The 20005-nt window shown below is 40.4% G+C and overlaps 1 protein-coding gene across 1 annotated transcript in view; it reads left to right on the forward strand.

Annotated features, from left to right (window-relative positions):
- Positions 1-9805: 9805 nt before the first annotated feature.
- Positions 9806-20005, forward strand: part of CNNM1 (cyclin and CBS domain divalent metal cation transport mediator 1) — a 33696-nt gene continuing 23496 nt past the window's right edge. Inside the window, exon 1 of the mRNA XM_023522536.1 lies at positions 9806-11396. Coding sequence (XP_023378304.1) covers positions 9830-11396 — 1567 coding nt within the window. The 5' untranslated portion in view covers positions 9806-9829. The remainder of the gene's footprint in view (positions 11397-20005) is intronic.

Raw genomic sequence — 20005 nt, forward strand, 5'->3', positions numbered from 1 at the left:
AAATAACTTTTGACAAAAAAAAAGCAAAAAACGTACAATGGAGAAAGGAAAGCTTCTTCAATAAATGGTGCTGGGAAATCTGGAAAGCCACCTGCAAAAGAATGAAAACAGACTGTTGTCTATCACCGCATACCAAAATTAACTCAAAATGGATTAAGAACCTGCATATAAGACCTAAACAATAAAATGCTTAGAAGAAAACATAGAAACTAGACTCAAGGACCTTGGACTTAAGAGGATTTTATGAATTTGACCTCAAAGGCAAGGGAAGTAAAAGCAAAAATAAATGAATGGGACTACATCAAACTAAAAAGCTTCTGCAGAGCAGAAGAAACCGTCAACAAGATAAAGAGACAACCATCAGAATGGGAAAATATATTTGCAAGCAACACCTCCAATAAGGGCCTCATATCGAAAATATACAAAAAAAAACTCATACGACTCAATAACAACAACGAAAAAACAAATTATCCAATCAAAAAATGAGCAGAGGACCTGAACAGTTTTCCATAGAGGACATGCAAATGGCCAACAAATATTTGAAAAGATGCTCAACACGCTAGCTATTAGGGAAATGCAAATCAAAACCACAATGAGATACCACCTCACACCTGTTAAAATAGCTATAATCAACAGGGCAAGTAATAACAAATGTTGGAGAGCATGTGGAGAAGAAAGGACCCTCCACATTGCTGGTGGGACTTTAAATTGGTACAGCTACTATGGAAAACAGTATGCAGGTTCCTCAAAAAACTAAGAATTGATCCACCATATGATCTGGCAATCCCTCTACTGGGTATTTACCCCAAAGACTTGAAAACCCTTATCCAAAATAATATTTGCACACCGATGTTCATAGCAGCATTATTCACAGTGGCCAGGACATGGAAGCAAACGAAGTGTCCTATGATATATGATTGGCTAAAGAAGCTGTGGTACATATATACAATGGAATATTACTTAGCCATAAGATGGGATAAAATACTGCTATTTGCGACAACATGGATGGACCTCGAGATAATCATGCTAAGCAAAATAAGCCAAACAGAAAAAGTTGAAAATCACATGATATCACATATATGTGGGATATAAACCTAAAAGAAACAAATGAACAGGACAAACAAAGACTCATGGACATGAACTATAGACTAGTGGTCACCAGAGGGTAGGGAATGGGGGGAAGAGGGGAGGTAGACAGAATAAAGGGGGTCAAATATGTGGTGACAGAAAGAAATCTAACTATGGGAGGTGAACACACAGTGTAAATATATATGTGCCTTACTGTTAAAGTGTACAGCTGGAACTTATTGGATTTAATTAACCAATGTCACCCCCAAAAAAAGAAAAAAATAAACTAAACTAAAATAAATCAATCAATAAATAAATAAATAAAATGAAAAATGAAAAAAAAAAGCCAAGGCCATCATGAATGAACCAATGAAATCTCTCATGGGGATGTTTTCATTCCTGCTAACAAAACAGTTAAGGCCGCTAATGTTAACATTCACCTATGTGAATAATAGTGATATGACCAAATAATTTTAATGTGTCATCCACATTTACTAAAAACCTTTCAATTTTGACAAGATGCTTGGAAATTTGTTTTGCTTTGTTACAGATAATCTGCAAACTAAGAAAATGATGTTGTTTCCTCCATCCAAATAAGTCTTTCTGGTTTTATAACACAGTATTGTCACTGACTCCTATATCCTTTATCTCACAGGTTCACAGAGACTGAGTCACTTGGATGCTCAATACAAAAAGGCCTTTGACACACTTTGTTTCGTCTGTTTGGCCTAGTTAAACAGGTATTTCTCAATCCTCTCTCCAAAATACAGGGTTTCAGCCCATTGTAAATTAGTTTATGCCAAAACACATGCTCCCAACTCCTCTCATACCAGCCCAAATCCCTGCCTCCTAGTGATCCAGAAAGCAAGTCTTTGCCTTACTTCCTCTTAGCTTCCTTTGCCTCTCTCAAAACTATATTACAAAAAGCTCAAACCTTGTCCTACCATGTTTTACCTCCTGTTATTGCTCCAGTCCCTCTTCCTAAATTGTCTCTTTTCCTCATTATCCTCAAATGGACTGACTCAAGATCACCCATTCTCAAATATGGAATCAATAATGCAAGGAGCTTAAAGAACATACAAAAAATGCAAGGCCATGAGGCTGGGAGATTATTTCAGAGTTCTAGAAACAGCAAGAAGGCAGGTGTGGCTGAAAACTGGTAAGCTCAGGGGAGAGTGGTAGAAGCCAAGATTTAGGCAAAGGCCAGACTTAGCAGAATGATGTGGGCCCTGTTAAAAGGCTATAGTTATTCTAAATACAATAGGAATTCAATGGAGGACTTAATCAGGAGAATAATATCAGATCTATGTTTTAAGAGGAACTTTGCTGGATCTCTGTGAAATGTACAGCCCAAGAGCAACCCTCTCAGCTAACAAAATTATAGCACTGCCCAGGAACTTAAAGGTCATCAAAATTCATTTGCAAAGTCCCTCCCAGTTCCAACAATCAGTGGTTCTATACTGAAATTGAAAGAAGAGACCTTTGATTTCTTTGATTTCTCAGCAACACAATAGAAATATGGAGTTTCATTATTCCACTTTCCCTCTGTGCCATTGTTTTTGAATGGTTGAGTTGTGTCAAATAAATGCTTTTAATTGTCCTTGCTTCTTGTCTCTCAGTTCCCAAAAGCTAATCAATAATTTTCCACTAATGAAGTATCCAAAACTAAAAACAGCATCCCAGGTGCTCTCTCACTTGGGCCAAACAACAAGAGCCATTATCTCCCTGCTTTGTGGCAAGAGGCGAGTGTCACATTTTTCTTGCAATATTATGCAACAGACATATATCTAATTTGCCATTTAGCATCACCCTTGGGCCTCTTAACAGCCACTGCTATTTTCCAGGTGTTGCCCTCCGCACAAAAAATTTTCTTTCCAATTACTTTTCCCCAGATGCCTCTACTTGAAATTTTTCCAAGTTGAATGTCATTTTCTTTGCCATATTGCTAATGTTTTATATAACTTCTTTGGCTTTCCTGATGTTTGCAGTCTATCCTCTTTGGGGGTCATCTGCAAATGTCATTAACATGTTTGTAGACAGGATGTAGCTGGAAGGGAATTGTTGAGGGATCCATTTTCTGTTCCTTTATTAGTTAAGAGCTGGTTCTAGAAATGGAGAAGGAACTTCTTCATCAAAAGTAGAAATCACCTCTGCTTTTTTCTTACACATATACCTATACATATGCACTCACACACTTTTAATTCTCTGAAACTGTCTCTTTAAAAAAAAACTCTTTGCCATGATATTGAACAAAACCTTTCTATCAGGGGTCCCTAACATAAGGCTCATGGACTCCTGCAATTGTGTTCACAACACATTCATATTACTGTGTCCTTGAGTCAGTATTCAGTTTTCTAGGGAAAAGGCCCACAGCTTTCATTTGAAATTCCCAGGAGTGCATAAATCCAAAAAAGATTAAGAAACACTCTATTATATTATTGTTTCTCAAAAAGTGAGCCAACAGTCTGCTGTATTGGAATCACATGAGATGCTTGTTAAAATGCAGATTCCTAGGTCCTACTCCAGACCCACCTACTGAAAACAGAGAAAGGAATGTGCATTTTAAATTAAATGTAAATTATTTTTGAAAGCAAATGTATGTTAATTGTACAAAATCTAAAAGACCAAAAGAGAAAAGTTTCTCTTCTAACCTGTTTCCCAGCTACCAGTTTCTCTTGAGAGGCGACCACTGTTACTATTTACCTGTGTATTCTTCTAGAATCGGTTAAAAAAAAAAATCAAACTTCTCAAGTGATTTTTATGATTTCTATGCATAATAAAATTTGAGAATCATTGCTCTATAAAGAAAAAAGATGAATATTTGCCTGCATTAGAGACTGTCCTAATAAGTCTTTCCCCTGCCCATCTAAGAATGGGTTTATCCTGAAAAACAACAGTCAAGTCAATTACATATGAATAACTTTGAATTTTTCCCATCTCCTCTTGGTAAAGACAGTGTCTTTAATATTTTTTTCCGTTGGAGGTTTTTTTTGGCTGGAGGTTACCACCTCTGCTTCCAGTTCTTTGTAACCCAGTCTGGTACCCCACATTGAATAAACTGATCAGCTGATGATCAAAGTGGGATTGACCTGACTGCCCAGATGCTGGAGATTAATCGTTTCCCCAAAAAACCTCTTAACCTATCTTGGGGGAAAAAAAAATCACTGCCCTAGGCAGAAGCTTCTCTCATTAAGTGAAAGAAATGCCTGTATCTCAGAAATGTTGTGCATACAGTTAATGGTCTATTGTAGACATTAGCAAATCTAAACTGCCTTATCCCTGCTTTATTGGAAGATCCATCTCCACACTTCAGAGTCGGGTCCAGGGCTTCAAGCAGACGGAAGCGTAAATTAGTGGTTTCAGATATGAAGCATGGTTGAATACATGTCCTGTAAAGGAGCCGACTTACTTTAAATGCCAGCCCAAAACTTTAGCCCCATTCTACCCAATTGCACATCTGAAAAACTGACAAATTATATGAACAGATGCTCAAAGTTGTTAGAAATCAGAGACATTCAAATTTCTAAAATGAGATAGCACTTCATGCTCATCAGCTTGGCCAAATTCGGAAAGTGAATAATACTAATTGTAGGCTGGGATGGAGGAAAACAGGAAACTTCAGGCACTACTAGTGGCTGTACTGAGTAAAATTAAGTGCATGTATACCAGTGATCCAATAATCCCACAGTGGGTACATCCCAGAGGAATCCCCCACAGGTCCAGTAGGGACTAGTCAAGGATTTCACTATGGCTCTGCGGTAGTGGGATGCTGATGGTAATCTAAGTGTCCATCTCTAAGGGAATAGGTGAAAATAATGTTGTGGCTATGTGCTGTGGAAGACCACCCAGCATTTAGAAATATCAAATCAAGTGTACATTCATCAACATGGACAGATTTTAGTGTTGAGTGAAAATGTAAGAAACTGAACAAGTTCTACAGCATATTTTATGAAAATTAAAAGCATATACACAGACAGAAAGTATATCATGGTTGCCAGAGGCCAGGGCAGGTGATAGGGAATGACCGCTAACGGATACAGGCTTTCCTTTGGGGGTGATGAAAATATTCTGGAATTAAACAGTGATAATAATTGCACAACTTATTAATATACTAAAAATCACTGAATTGTATAGTTCAAAAGGGCAAATTTTATGGTATGTGACTCATATCTCGATAACAAAAACACATAAACCAAAATCATATATTTTACAAGGATACTCAGATGTTTAAGGACATATCAGAATATTGGAGTGGCTGCCTGAATGGGGAGAGGATGGGACTGGGGATTAGGATGGGGAAGAGGCCTTTTCATTGGCCATGAACTAAGGAAGATGATTAACTCAATCCTCTGTGCCTGTGGTAAAAACAACAAATAAACAACAATAATAACAGAAGGTAAGGAGAAGAAAGGAAAAATTGTTTATAAATAGTTTTAATGAGGGAAAATATACTATAATGAGAAATGAAACAGAGTATTATAAAAATGTTAGAAGTGCAACTATGTAGAGCCATATATGGCCATGTATGGGCAAAAGTACTGACAGATAGCTATAGTGTAGTATAGTGTAGTGGCAATGCTTCTGCCACCAGTTGCATAATCTTGGTCACCAAAATACCTAATCTCTGTGTAGCTTAGCTTCCTCATGTAAAATGGGAATAATAATAATACCTACTTCTAAAGGTTCTTATAAGAATTAAGTTGATTTATGCCTGGTATATAGTAAACCTTAAATAAAGGTTACCAGGTATTATTATTTTCCTAACTTTTTAAACTGAAATCTCTGGACTCAGACTGTATCTAACCAGGCTCCACTGCCCATTAATGATGTGACTTTCACAAAGTTACCCAAGCAGAACCTCGGTTTTCTCATGTATTGTGATGATTAAAAGGGATAATGTACTTGGCATATAGAAGCACTCAATAAATGTTAACAGATTATACAATTAGGAATATTATTAGTACATTGGCATAGTTTTAAAAGTAGTACAAAAAGGAATAAAAGGCACAAAATATTACATTTTTTCATGTTCTTCCTAATGTAACAGTTCTTCCATTTTCTTTCAATTATATTTTTGAGTATAGTCTTCCCAGATCTTCCTCTCTAGATGCATGGCACTTTGAACACCTCCTTCATAGGAGTAATTAATTAATTAGGTAGGTAAGCAATATCTGGTTCATCTCTGTCATCCTAGGTATAATCTAAGTGCCATGAAGGAAAGGATGGTTTGTGTCTATGCCCAATATCTAGCACAGAGCCTGGCACTTTGTTGACTAACAAATATTTGTTTAATCAATGAACAAGTAATGAAACAAACTTTTAACATATACATTCTGAAATAGCATAGTCATGACATTAGAGGCAAGTATCATTTCTTCCATCTGTCTGAGAAGTGAGGAGTTGCCCATTTTGCAAGCTAGAAAAAAGTCAACATTCATATTCTGGGAATCTATTTTTGGCAGCTCTTCTTTACTAGAATTACACTGTCTGCACCTGTTTTCAGGAATCCTTTCAGTTATAGTAGAATTCTGGAAACCCAGTACTTTTCCAGAACCTCCTGTTCAATAAAGGAAAAGTATTGTCTCTTTAGATTATTTTCACCGAGTATACATTAGCCCTTACCCACTGACTCAGAAAGAGTAGGGATTTTAAAATTGTCTCATTTGACAGATGAGAAAATGGGCCCAAGAAAAGTGGATTGACTTTCCTAATCCTAACACTTGCTAATAATAGAGGTAGTGCAACTGGAAGTAGAATCATTCTTACAGTTCTTGCTCTCACTCAATAATATATATATCCAATAATGTAATAGTATCATTCATTTAAAATTATGATTACGAAGGAATTTTTATTAAATTGGGGAGAACACTCTTGATATGTCAAGTGACAAAAGCAAACTAGAATTTTATATATATATATGCATTTAATTATAAAAGATACAAATAAATGAAAGCATATATGCATGTGTGTGTGTTTGTACTTCTCAGTTATTTATCTATGTAGAAAATTTAAAAAGAAGTATGCCATAATAGTAACAGCGTTTATCTCAGGTCGGTGGTCTTTTAGTTCATTTTTACTTGTGCTTTTCTGCATTAATATTTTATCTTCAAGGAGCATGTAATACTTTATAATCAGAATTTAGGTTTTAAATTCCTGATCTAATATTTTCGAAAGCTTTTATTTTTGGTTCTGGTCAGCACTCAAGTGAAATAGCATCAACTGAGAGTCCAAAGAAGTTTGACCCATCATTTAACCTGATCTGTAAAATGGGGATAATTATATCTACTTCATAAGGCTATTGTATGAATGAAGTAATAAATATGAAATTCCTTTCTAACTCTAAAGCTTGATAAAGGTATTCGAATAATAAAGTCCTGTGGCCTAAAAGAGGTAGGAGAACCCTTAGGACAATGGGTTCCTTTGCGCTGAGGAACTTTAGGCTGGGAGTGGATCTAAATGTCAGGGGAAATGTGAAAGATTTTTTTGCCAGCACTTAAGAGAAATAATCACACCTCTGACAATACTTCTCCTTTTCCTCTATACTTCCAATAAATGCATTAATGTTTGCTCTTCAGATTAAATCTTCTGTCTTTCTTTTAAGCAGCCCATGCAAGAGGTAGCTTGTAATGGACAAAATCTAATGTATTTTAAGGCAATGGCAGGTTTGTTTTAAATTGCCAAAGTGAAAAGGCAGCCTGTGTAGGCACGTGACCAGCTGCCTATTAAGGCCTGTCTAGTCTCACACCAGAAAGGGGCTATTTCCACCCTAAATGATTAGAGTTTGTTATTTAAAAAAAAAAAATGGAACCATTAGTATTAAGCTTTATCCTTTGCAAGGCTTTCTCAATCAATACTTTTGGGGTCTCACACATTCTATGGAAAATAAAATTTCACACACAGCAATGATTTTTTAAATTGGTCGGAGGTGCTAAGAGCAGTATGCCAAATTATTGTTACTTTTATGTTTTAAAAAGTAATACAGGCCTATGGTAATTTAAGAAATGAAAATGTGTGCTCACACAAAAACCTACACATGAACATTTATGGCTGCTTTATTCGTAATTGCCAAAATTGGAAATAACTCAAATGTTCTTTAACTGGTAAATAGATAAACAAACTGTGGTACATCCATATGATGGGACTCTACCTAGCCATAAAAAGAATGAACTATTGATAATAAAAAAAAAAAAAAGGATGACTCTCAAATGCATTATACTAAGGGAAGCCAGATCCAAAAAGCTACATATTGTATTATTCCATTTATATAACCTTCTGAAAATGGAAAACTATAGGGAAGAATAGAATAACTCAACAGTTGCCAGAGAAGTAGATGAGAGGAGGAGTTGACCACAAAGAGACAGTAAAAGGAAATATTGGGGGATGATAGTAGTATTTTTCCCCATTTCCCCCCAATGGCAATATTCTTGATTGTAATGGTTACATGAATATGCATTTGTCAAAACTTATAGAATTGTACACCAAAAAGTGAATTTTACTATACAAAATTTTAAAATAAATGCATAAAAGTAAAAATAAAGTAACAGGTCCATGGTACATTCAAACAATACAAGGAATTCAGTAAAAAAGTCTCCCTCTCAAATCTTTGTGGTGATAGAGTAACAGTTCTGTATTTGGATTGCAATGATGGTTACATAAATCTACACATGTAATAAAATGACATAGAACTATATACATACTTTATATCAATGTTAAGTTCCTGCTTTTGTTATTATACTATAGTTAAGATGTAACCATTGCAGGAAACTGAGTAAAAGGTTCTGGGATCTCTATTATCTTTGCAACTTTCCGTGTGTGTGTGTGTGTGTGTGTGTGTGTGTGTGTGTGTGTGTGTGTGCGTGTGTGTGTGTTGTGTGTGTGTGTGTGTATTTTTAAGTATCTCTCACCCAAGCTTCCATACTCTGGTCCTGCTCTGAAGAGATAAACACTATTAAAAATTTTTTCATATCCTCTACCTATTAAATTGAATATCTAATATATGTATATGTGTATATTTACATATGTTTATATGTAAATACTTTTAACACAAACAGTAGCATATTATACATATTGTTCTGCATCTTGCTATTTTTCAACTAACTTTTACTTTGGAGATTTTTCCATATCACAAACACATGGTTCCGCGTCATTCTTTTTCCTGCTGCATAGTATTCCATCACACAGTGGTATCATGATTTATTCCAAGATTCATACCAGTGGACATTTGAGTCTTAACAAGGAATTGAATTTAAGTAATTTAGAAATTTTTAGAACATGAAAGGTCAGCTGGAGTTGAGGCCAAACACTACGTTTTCACAGATTCAAGACTTACCTCCAGAATATCTTTTGACCAGAAGAGGGAACGCTAGAGGCAGGAAGAAAGGCAAAATGATGGGAAATTTCTCTGGCCAATGGGGATGTGGTTGGGCCTTCAGAGAATTACCGCTGGGTAGGAGTTCGCTGAGAGGAGCCCTAGTACTGGAGTAGGAGGCTGTGTCTCAAGCTAAGCTTCCCCTAGGCTGCAGCTCCCACACACCTAAGTACGTCGGGGGTTATGCACCATGCAGTGATGCGTGGCCATCCCAAGCCTCCTGCCGAGTTCCCCTCCCCTGGCAGGGTCTGAACCCCCACCGCCTCCAGCCCACGCGCGCAGAGGGCGTACACGTGGTGACCTGCCTGGGGCCGGTTCTCAGCCCCGGCTCCTCCTCCCTCCAGCTCTCGCTCTGCTTTCTGCAGTATCACGTGCAGCCGCGCCGGGTGCAGGATGGCGGCGGCGGCGGCAGCAACTGTGGGTGTCAGGCTCCGGGACTGCTGCAGCCGGGGTGCTGTGCTCCTACTCTTCTTCTCCCTGTCCCCTCGGCCCCCGGCCGCCGCCGCCTGGCTGCTGGGCCTGCGTCCCGAGGACACCGCTGGAGGCCGCGTGTCCCTGGAGGGGGGCACCCTACGCGCGGCGGAAGGCACCAGCTTCCTCCTGCGCGTCTATTTCCAGCCTGGGCCCGCGGCGCCCGCGGCGCCGGTGCCCGCACCCACCCTTTCACCGGGGGCGAATGGCACCGGCGACTGGGCTCCGCGGCTTGTGTTTATTGAGGAGCCCCCAGGCGGTAGCGGCTTGGCGCCCAGCGCTGTCCCCACGCGCCCCCCGGGGTCGCAGCGCTGCCGAGAGCAGAGCGACTGGGCGTCGGACGTGGAGGTCCTAGGGCCCCTGCGCCCGGGAGGCGTGGCGGGCTCAGCTCTAGTCCAGGTGCGGGTGCGGGAGCTGCGCAAGGGCGAGGCAGAGCAGGGCGGCTCGGGCGGTGGCGGGAAGCTCTTCTCTCTGTGCGCTTGGGACGGGCGCGCCTGGCACCATCACGGCGCCGCCGGCGGCTTCCTGCTGCGCGTCCGCCCGCGGCTGTACGGCCCCGGCGGGGGCCTGCTGCCTCCAGCGTGGCTGCGGGCGCTCGGGGCGCTCCTGCTGCTCGCCTTGTCTGCCCTGTTCAGCGGCCTGCGCCTGAGCCTGCTCTCACTGGACCCGGTGGAGTTACGGGTGCTGCGGAACAGTGGCTCGGCCGCCGAGCAGGAGCAGGCGCGCCGCGTGCAGGCCGTGCGCGGCAGGGGGACCCATCTGCTCTGCACCCTGCTCTTGGGCCAAGCCGGAGCCAACGCGGCCCTGGCCGGCTGGCTCTACACCTCGCTGCCGCCGGGCGTCGGGGATCCCGGGGAAGACTACGGCGAGGCGGGGATTCACTTCCCGTGGCTGCCGGCGCTCGTGTGCACTGGCGCGGTGTTCCTGGGCGCGGAGATCTGCCCCTATTCCGTGTGTTCGCGGCACGGGCTGGCCATTGCCTCGCACAGCGTGTGCCTGACCCGGCTTCTGATGGCGGCTGCCTTCCCCGTGTGCTATCCACTGGGCCGCCTGCTGGACTGGGCACTGCGCCAGGAGATCAGCACCTTCTACACGCGAGAGAAGCTGCTGGAGACGCTGCGGGCCGCGGACCCCTACAGCGACCTGGTGAAAGAGGAGCTCAACATTATCCAGGGTGCCCTGGAGCTTCGCACCAAAGTGGTGGAGGAGGTGCTGACCCCCCTCGGAGATTGCTTCATGCTGCGCTCCGACGCTGTGCTGGACTTTGCCACGGTCTCAGAGATCCTGCGCAGTGGCTACACTCGCATCCCCGTGTACGAAGGCGACCAGCGGCACAACATTGTGGACATTCTGTTTGTCAAGGACTTGGCCTTCGTCGACCCTGACGACTGCACCCCACTCCTCACCGTCACCCGCTTCTACAACCGGCCCCTTCACTGCGTCTTCAATGATACCCGGCTGGACACGGTGCTGGAGGAATTTAAGAAGGGTAAGGAGTTTTCTATTTCCTCCCTCAACATCTACCCCTTTCAAGAGTATTGCCCTTTCACAAACATGTGAGACTTCAAATACCCAAAGCAACTCACTTGTAGCACCAAAAACACAAAGTAGACCCCCACCTCAAGACTCCCTGGCTCTTTCCATTTCACGTCTCCGTACCTTCCTTGCAGCTGACGGCTCCAGGCCTTTTCCCTTTGACTTGGCTCACAAAATGCCTCATATTCCACATTCATTCCATTCCGATATTTTTTTCAGAGCCTACCAATTGCCAGATTTTGTGCAGAACGGGCTCTGGAGATAGTCCTTAAAGATCATTGCATATAGCCTCTACAGCTTTTCATAACAAGCAGTCTTTGTTTTAAATTCCTCCCAGGACTAGAAGCTCGCTATTTGCAGGGCAGACTCACTCCACTGCTGGACAGCTCCAGCTGCTGACAATGTCTTTCTTACATGGAGCAGAAATTTATTTCTCAGGAACTTCTCTCTGAGTCCTAGTTCTGCCCTTTGAATCACATAGAGTAAGCCCCAGGCATCTCAGACTTTCTTCCCCGCTATTTAATTTTCCATCAGCTGTTCACTCCACCCATCAAGTACCCAGATTGGAGATTAAAAATTGACTAAGGCAGTGAGGTCTTTGTTCTGGGAACTGTGGTCCCATGAGGTAAGATAAATCTGGACCTGAGGAAATATTCGGGTAAAGGGACCCACTAGAAAACTTGCATATCCAAATAAATGGAGTTCCCTTCAGAGCAGTCACCATCCCCTCCTCTTGTTATCATGTTTGTAACATGTTTACTACATGTCTGGGGTTTGTCTTTGGAAACTGTCTTCTGGGGTTGTGTTCAATTCATTCAAGAAAAATCAGCCTGGGTACTTTAGGGTCAATCCTCTTGGCATTCCACAGTTTGACTGGTTCTCCTAGTTAACCAGAGTTGACCCAGAAGGACCCTTGGTTGTTTTGAAAATCAAATCCACCTTCAAGATTCACCATTGAAAGCATTCAGAAGACTATCTCACAGACCCTGAAAGCAATTTCAGAAATGATTTGAGAACAGTGACATGGTTAGGAAAAGATAGAACCTTCCAAAGTGACTATTTTGAAGGAGGCACTCATCTCTACATATGAGTTGGCACATTTATTAAAAACTAAACTAAACAACAACAAAAAAGTAATTCCCTCACTTTAAAATCATGCTTCCTGTGACTAGCAGGAATCTCATTTGACTGTGTTTTTTGTTTGTCTGTCTGTTTGTTTGTTTGTTTGTTTATCAAAAATTCAATTTCATTGCTTTATCATCACAGGAACTCTTTAGCTTTTCGCGTACAGAGAGAAATCTGAGATCTTCCTGCTACCAAAGGGAAAAAGTCAAAAAACTGCTTTCAGTTTCAGATTTGGGGAGAGAATAACCTGACACTTTGTGTTGGTATCATGAGAAAGGGAGGAAACAGCTGTTTTAGCCCAGTCTGGGCTACTGTCACTCTCTTCTGTCTGTCCGCCCCTAGTCCTTGCATGACTGGTTCCCACTGCACTCTGAGGTTCATCCACCCACTCTTAGAATTAGTTTTCCATTTTGCAGCCCTTAGGAGGGAATCTTGGATCTGGGCATAAAAGCTGTGAAAATATGTATTTGTTCGCTAGGCCTACCATAACAAAATACCACAGACTGGGTAGGAGGACCCTACCCAGAAATTTATTTTCTCACAGTTCTGAAAGCTGGAAGTCCAAGATCAAGGTGTCAGCAGATTCGGTTTCTTCTGAGGCCTCTCTGTTTGGCTTACAGATGGCCACCTTCTCACTGTGTCCTCATCCCTGGAGGCTCTCTTGTGTGTCCTAATCTCCTCTTCTTATAAGGACACCAGGCAGATTGTATTAGAGCCCACCCTATCAGCCTGAGTTGAACTTAACCACCTCTTACATGTAAAAGTTAAGATAGTGTTTTCCTTGACATGTGCTGCCAGAAGACATTTTTAATGAAACCCCTATGAACTCATTGATTCATTCATTTAGTATTTATTGATCATCTATGTACTGTTAGGCAACAGAGGAAACAGTAAGACTGCCCTCAGAAAGGGCATACAGTCTACAAGGGCATACGGTGTTAGAATAAGGGCATCTTCAGAAGCAAGAATTGTGTCTTACTAACATTTGTAGCCCCAGCTTACAGTGCCTTGTACATAGTTGACTGCTCAAAAAAATATTGATGTTGATCCGAGATGAGTCCTGTTGCAGAATTTCTAAATCTGGTCTGAAAAAATGCTTGTTAGTGTTCTATTCATAGTCAGTTTATGAATAGGTAGATCACTAAAGAAAAGCAGGCCATTACAGTGAGCACCCTGCCAAAAAAGATATATCCACATCCCTTTAGAGCTTTGCTCCGTCCTTAAAGTGTGATCCGTGAACCAGAAGCATCTGGGAGCTCTTTAGAAATGCAGAATTTCACGCTCACTCTAAAGCCACAGAATGAAAGTCTGCATTTTAACAAGCCTCTGAATGATGCATGTGTACATTAAAGTTTGAGAAGCATTGCCTTCAGAGAACCCTTATTAACAGTGATTGGTAGATTTACTTAAGATAAAAATAAATACAAGGAATAATTATCAAGATGGGTGTTTTCTGGCTCCAGGTCATATAAAACAGTGGTCATTTTCTATAAGAGTTATGTTTGTACCCTAGGTTAGGAGAGGAAAACTGAATTGGACTACTTTTTTTTTTACCTTTAAAAATAACTTTTTAACTAAGTCATAAAAGCCCTTCCATGCCCCTCACTTCTTTGAATCTCAAGTTACTTCATCACCTAAACAAACCCCTTAGGAGGTAGGAGAGGGAAATAATAATGTTAATAGGAACAACAGTTAACCATTAATTGAGCGACAACTCTGCTGGGCACCATGCCAAGCCCTTTACATACTCAGAACAACCCTCTGGGTAGGTATTATTAACTCCATCTTACAGATGAAGAAACTAAAGCTCAGAGCAATTTCATGACTTACTCAGCTTTCCATCGCTAATAACTGACTGAATTGTGATTTAAACTAGGTCTGTAGAACTCCAAAGCCTGTTCTATTTCCCATTAGCCCAGTCTTACTCCATCCTCCATCCTCGAACTCTTGTCGCCCACAGGGTTCAAAGCTTGCCTTTCACCTCTGACTTGCTGTCCATGGCTGACTCACCTCTAATTTCTGCAGGTTAGAAATGTAGCTCTTATGACAGTAATTGCTAACATGCGTATTGCATTTTATAAAAATTTCTACCTACCTTCTCTTGTCCTTAAAACAACTCTGCAGTTATAAACAAAGACCCTAAGACCCAGAAGGGTTATTGGCCTACCTAAGTCACCACTCAGCTAGTATATTCCAAGGCCAAGATTCAAATCCAGTTCATGTGACTGCAAAGCTCTTGTCCATATGGGATTTTATCTCTATACTTATGAACTCCAGGTCTTTTGAAGTGAGAAGGAAAATAGTCTTTCTAGCTAGCATGATAGCTTGACAAAAGGGAACAATATTTTTTTCCCACTGGACTGTGAGTTTCTTGAGGGCAGAGAATGAATTTTATTTTGTTTATGTTCTCAGGATAAGCACAGTGGCCACCATGCCTGGGGCACGGATAAACATTTATTGAATAAATGGATTTAAATAGCTAATAGCTTCTATTATATTTCTATATTTGAGTGAGGTGAACCCTAAGTGCAAAATAATTAGCGTTGTTTGTTCCACTGACCATAACCAATCACTCCTCTTCTTTTTCCTGGGTTCTCTACCCCTATTAGTGGCACCACTGCCCTTCTAGTCTCCTGGTATAGAAACCTGTCCTTCACCATCTACTCTCATTCTCCTAATCACTGTCTTATTCTGCTAGGGCTGCCATAACAAAACACCATCCACTGGGTGGCTAAAACAACAGAAACTTATTTTCTCACAGTTCTGGAGGCCAGAAGTCTAAGATCAAGGTTCCTGCTGATTTGCTTTCTCGTAAGAGCCTCTTTCTGGCTTGCAGAGGGCCACCTTCTCTTTATGTCCTTACCTGACCTTTCCTGGGGGGAGAGAGAGAACACACTCTGGTCTCTCCTCTTTTTATAGAGACACCTAACTGTTGGATTAGAGCCCCACCATTATGATCTCATTTGACCTTAATTACTTCCTTAGGAGCCCAGTGGGATTTAGGATTTCAATATATGGATTTAGAGAAGGGAGGGACACAAACATTTCGTCTATAACAATCACCAAAGTCTGCCAAATATTTGGAATAAAGTCTGCAAAAAAAATTGCCATTATTGCATCCAAAATATTTCTTGTACCTATGCATAATTTAGTCCACTATTTCTTCCACTTAGGTTATTCATTGATTTTATTCAACAAATAGTTACTGTGTACCTGTCATGTAGGCACAGTGGAGAACACCAACAATATGGTCCCTGTCTGCATGGAGCTTTCATTCTAATGCAAAAACAGAAATTAAACCTATGGGATAGTGATTAAGAGCATAGGCTTTGGTGCCAGACTGCCCTGACCTTGGGAAAGTTACTTAACTGTTTGCTTCGTTAGCTGTACAATGAGGATAACAATAGTGTTTATTCATAGGGTTGTTTGGAATATTAAGACAATGTTGCATTATAATGTTTATTTAGTAACCGTCATGTAATAAATGCTAAGTAAATGTTAGCTATGATTATTAAATATAAACACAAATCTATTACTCACTTGTACAAATGCCTCGTAAGTGTTGCTTCCTCCAATTTTTGTCTCCCTCAAATCCATCCTCTTTAGTGCCACTAAAATAATCTCTGGTGATGTCACCACCTGATTTTAAACTCTTCTCTGCACTCTCCGCTGCCTGTGGGATGAAGTCTAAGCTGTGTCCTCATGACCTCTGCCCTGCCCTCCCTGCTTTGGCCTTATCACTCATCACTCCTGCCTCAACTCTGTGTTCCAGCAGCATTAAACTTCGTGGCCACACCAGTCTATTTCTTGCCTTTTTTTCTTTATTCATGCTGTACTCTGTTAGGAATATGCATTGCCTGACTAATCCCTACTCCAGTTTCTCCTTTAACACTAAGCACATGGGCTGCCTCCTCTGAAAAGCTACTCCAGTAAACTCCAGTTTGGGTCAGCTTAATTGTTCCATATCTCTATTATTGAGCTAACAGGCTATATTATCAGATTTTTTTTTTTTTTTTTTTTTTTGCTGCTAACCCATATAATGAGCAGGTGGAAGGCAAAGATTGTCTTATCTGTCTTTGTTCCTCACAATGGATATGACACACAGTAAGTTTTCAGTAAATGACTTAGTTTGTTGATTGACTGAATGAATGACTGAAGGAGTTTAACATAATGGAAGGGATCTGCTGAACTCTAATAAATGAATCATTAATTATCTCCAGCCCAATCATTTTGGACCATGCAGCAAGACAAAGTCAAATTTTAAATGTTAGAAGGAGAGTGTTGCTTTTCTTCTTTAGCTACATCTATTTATTATAACAGTCGTGTTCAAAGCAGTGTACTAAGAGTTGGGTGTATAAGATACAATTTCTGCTTTTAAAGAGCCTACAGCCTAGTCGGAGAATAGTAGTACGCTTTTTAAAGCTGGAAGGCAGGCTGAACTCACCTTTCCCACTACATTACAATTCATAAGTCACGTCTCAGCATAAAACTATACAGATAAGACAGACCTGTACATAAATCATTAAGACAAAAGTGCTATACTAGAAATATAGAAATGCATGAGAACATGGAGAGAGTAACTATAGTTAGGTTACTTTGCTTTTATAAAATCTTTACTAAGATTTGTAAGTTTCTACTGCATATTTATTACAGAAAATTAAAAAAATATAGAACAGTAGAAAAAGTATGAAAACTACCTGCAGATAATTATCCCACTGTCCTGAAATAATAATTCAATATTTTGTCATGTTAAAAAGATATTGCACATAATAGCAACCTTAACCAAATTCTTAAAAAGAAAATAAGGGAAAACTCCATGGTCTTGCCTTCTTCCACAAATCACATATCCCATCCACGTTCCAAGAGTGATTTTTTTTTTTTATCTGATGGTATTATTTTTACTATGACCTCCTTGGGATTGAGTTCTATAATTTGGGAAGGCTGATTTACAAAATGGATCCTTGGAGGTTTATTGAACTTAATTTTTAAAGTTTACTACTCTTTCGTTGGATTGTTTTAGAAGAAACCAACCCTGTATAGACAACAGGGAAAAGGAATAAAGCTTTGTTCTGAAGTCAAAGTCCTCTGGGCACTACAGCTCTGATATTTAACGCGGTGAAACAACTTAGCTCTGCTGAGTTAGTAACACCATCTTCCTAAATGAAAGATAGCATAGCCCACATAATGTTGGGCTACTCTGTAAACTAGCATAACTGTCTACATAAAATTATGTAAATTGGCCTAGTGCAGTTTTCATACCTAGTCTTTGTTCATTCATTGTTTCATTCATTCATTCAGTAAATATTTACCGAACTCCCATTTTGGGCCAGGCAGTGTGGTAGGCCCTGGGATTGCAGCCATGAATGAGAGAGACATTGAGCAGCCATTATGGAGTTGACAGGTAGCCACTTCAGTCTTTGGTCCTACTGCATGTGGTCTGTTGCCGAAAGTGCATCCAAACAGCCAGTAGGTACATGCTCAGTGACATTTTCAGTGAGATTGAAAACTCTGGTTGAAAAGTCACTGTTTTGCTTTATCACTCCAAATTCTGGCGTGAGCTATTTTAGTAGGAAGAGTAAGCATCCCTCCCATTGCTTAATTCTCTAAAAGCTGCCAAAACATTAGTGTTGCATTTTTTATCGTCCATGAAAGAAAATGTAAAGTTATTTTTACTCAAAGTTATATTTCACTGGTATAATCAGTTGTATATGTTTTAAAGTGTGTTAAAGGTTGCTGAATAATAATTACTAATATTTAGAATGAGATACTTACCGTCTAATAAATAATTAGAGCTAACAGTAAACAAAACATAGCCCATCATATACAGGGAGGAAGAACAAAAGGAAACAAAAATGTGAAAATAAATTATACAAGGTGCCAAAATTATTGGTTCATATTTCATTCTTTGAAATTTCTCATTATAATTGTTGCAATATTCTACAATAATTTTTTTTCTCAGCCTGGCAAAAGAAATACCAGGTAGCAATAGAACCTAAGCTGGAAGGAACACTAAAAAAATCTAAGAGAGACTCTAATTCACACTTTTTTTTTTTTTTAGATTTAGTTATCTTTTCCAAAGCATAACAGCCTTCATTGTCAGACTATGTTTTTATCTAATCTAAATCCCACAGGCTGAAGTTAAATTCCATTTTCTCTTTTTATCATCCTTTGTGAGTCCTCTTTTATTTGAAGACTATAATAGCTTACCTCAATCCATTTTTTAACAACAAAATATAATTGGTTGTGTCTCTGGATCCCTTAAAGCATTTGGGCTTCTCAGAGGAGGGAGTTTATGGATTTTCTTAGTACTCTCTTAAACTGGTTTACCTCTAGACCCACATTTGAAGACCCATGGACCTTCAATAACAACTCTCAATCCTCTTTTTATTTTCTGCTGTCTGTTCCTTTCCAAACTGAGATTCTTCTCAATTCGTTTTTTCTTTCCTTTCTTCTTTCCTTCCTCCCCTCCATCTTTCCCTCCATTCCTCCTTCCTTTCCTTCCTCTCTCCCTCCCTTCCTTCTTCCCTCCCTCCTTCCCTACTTTCCTTCCTCCCTCCCTTCTTTCTTTCCTTCCTTCCATGTGACATTATTCTATGTCAGGCCTCCTTCCCTCTTTGTGCTTACAAATAGGGAGATAGACGCAAACCAATAAATAATTACAAATGGCGGCAAGTGATTTGAAGAAAAAGTGTAGGGAACTATGATAGCATAAAATAGGGGGGCCTGAGCTGGTCTTGTGGGAAAGGATAGACTCCCTCCTCCTCAAGTAATATTTGAGTTGGATCCTACAGGGTGGTAAAGAGTGTACCAAAGCAAGAGCTTTCCAGGAAAAGGGAACAGACATGCAAAGGCTCTGAGGAGAGAGCTAGTGTGGGCACCATGTGGGGTTCCTGGACCATTTAACATCCATTAGGGAAAGCAAAGTGCCACCTCTGCCAACCAATGCTCCCTCTACCTCTAGTGATGTTGATCTTATCTGGGCAGTTGAGTGCAATAATATTCACTGAGTACCGGGCTATCAGGGCTCTGGGAGATGGATGTGGATATAAATATGGGAAAGACCCTGCCCTCCAGGAGCCTGAAAGGAAGAGGGGCCATGATAGAAATGAAACAAAGCAGCATGGAGGACAGGCAAGAGCATCCAGACATCTGTGGATGAAGGGAGAAGGGAGAAATAATTTCTTGGAAGGATCTGGGAAAACTCTAAGGAAGTAAAAGGAAAGGGACTCTGATAAGCGATTAGGAAGGGAAAGGGCATTGTGGTTGAGGCAGGAGCTTGAGCTAGAAAAATAAAGGCAGAGAGGGAACCTACAAACATCCGAGTGCTGGCAAAGCAATGATCATAATGCTGCTTTTCTTCCAGCAAAACAGGGAACTAGGTAGAATGACGTGTTTGTCAAACATAATTTCTCTTCCCTCCAAATGCCAAAATGGTTA

This window comes from Pteropus vampyrus, unplaced genomic scaffold (assembly GCF_000151845.1).
Source record: "Pteropus vampyrus isolate Shadow unplaced genomic scaffold, Pvam_2.0 Scaffold348, whole genome shotgun sequence".
Taxonomy (NCBI): domain Eukaryota; kingdom Metazoa; phylum Chordata; class Mammalia; order Chiroptera; family Pteropodidae; genus Pteropus; species Pteropus vampyrus.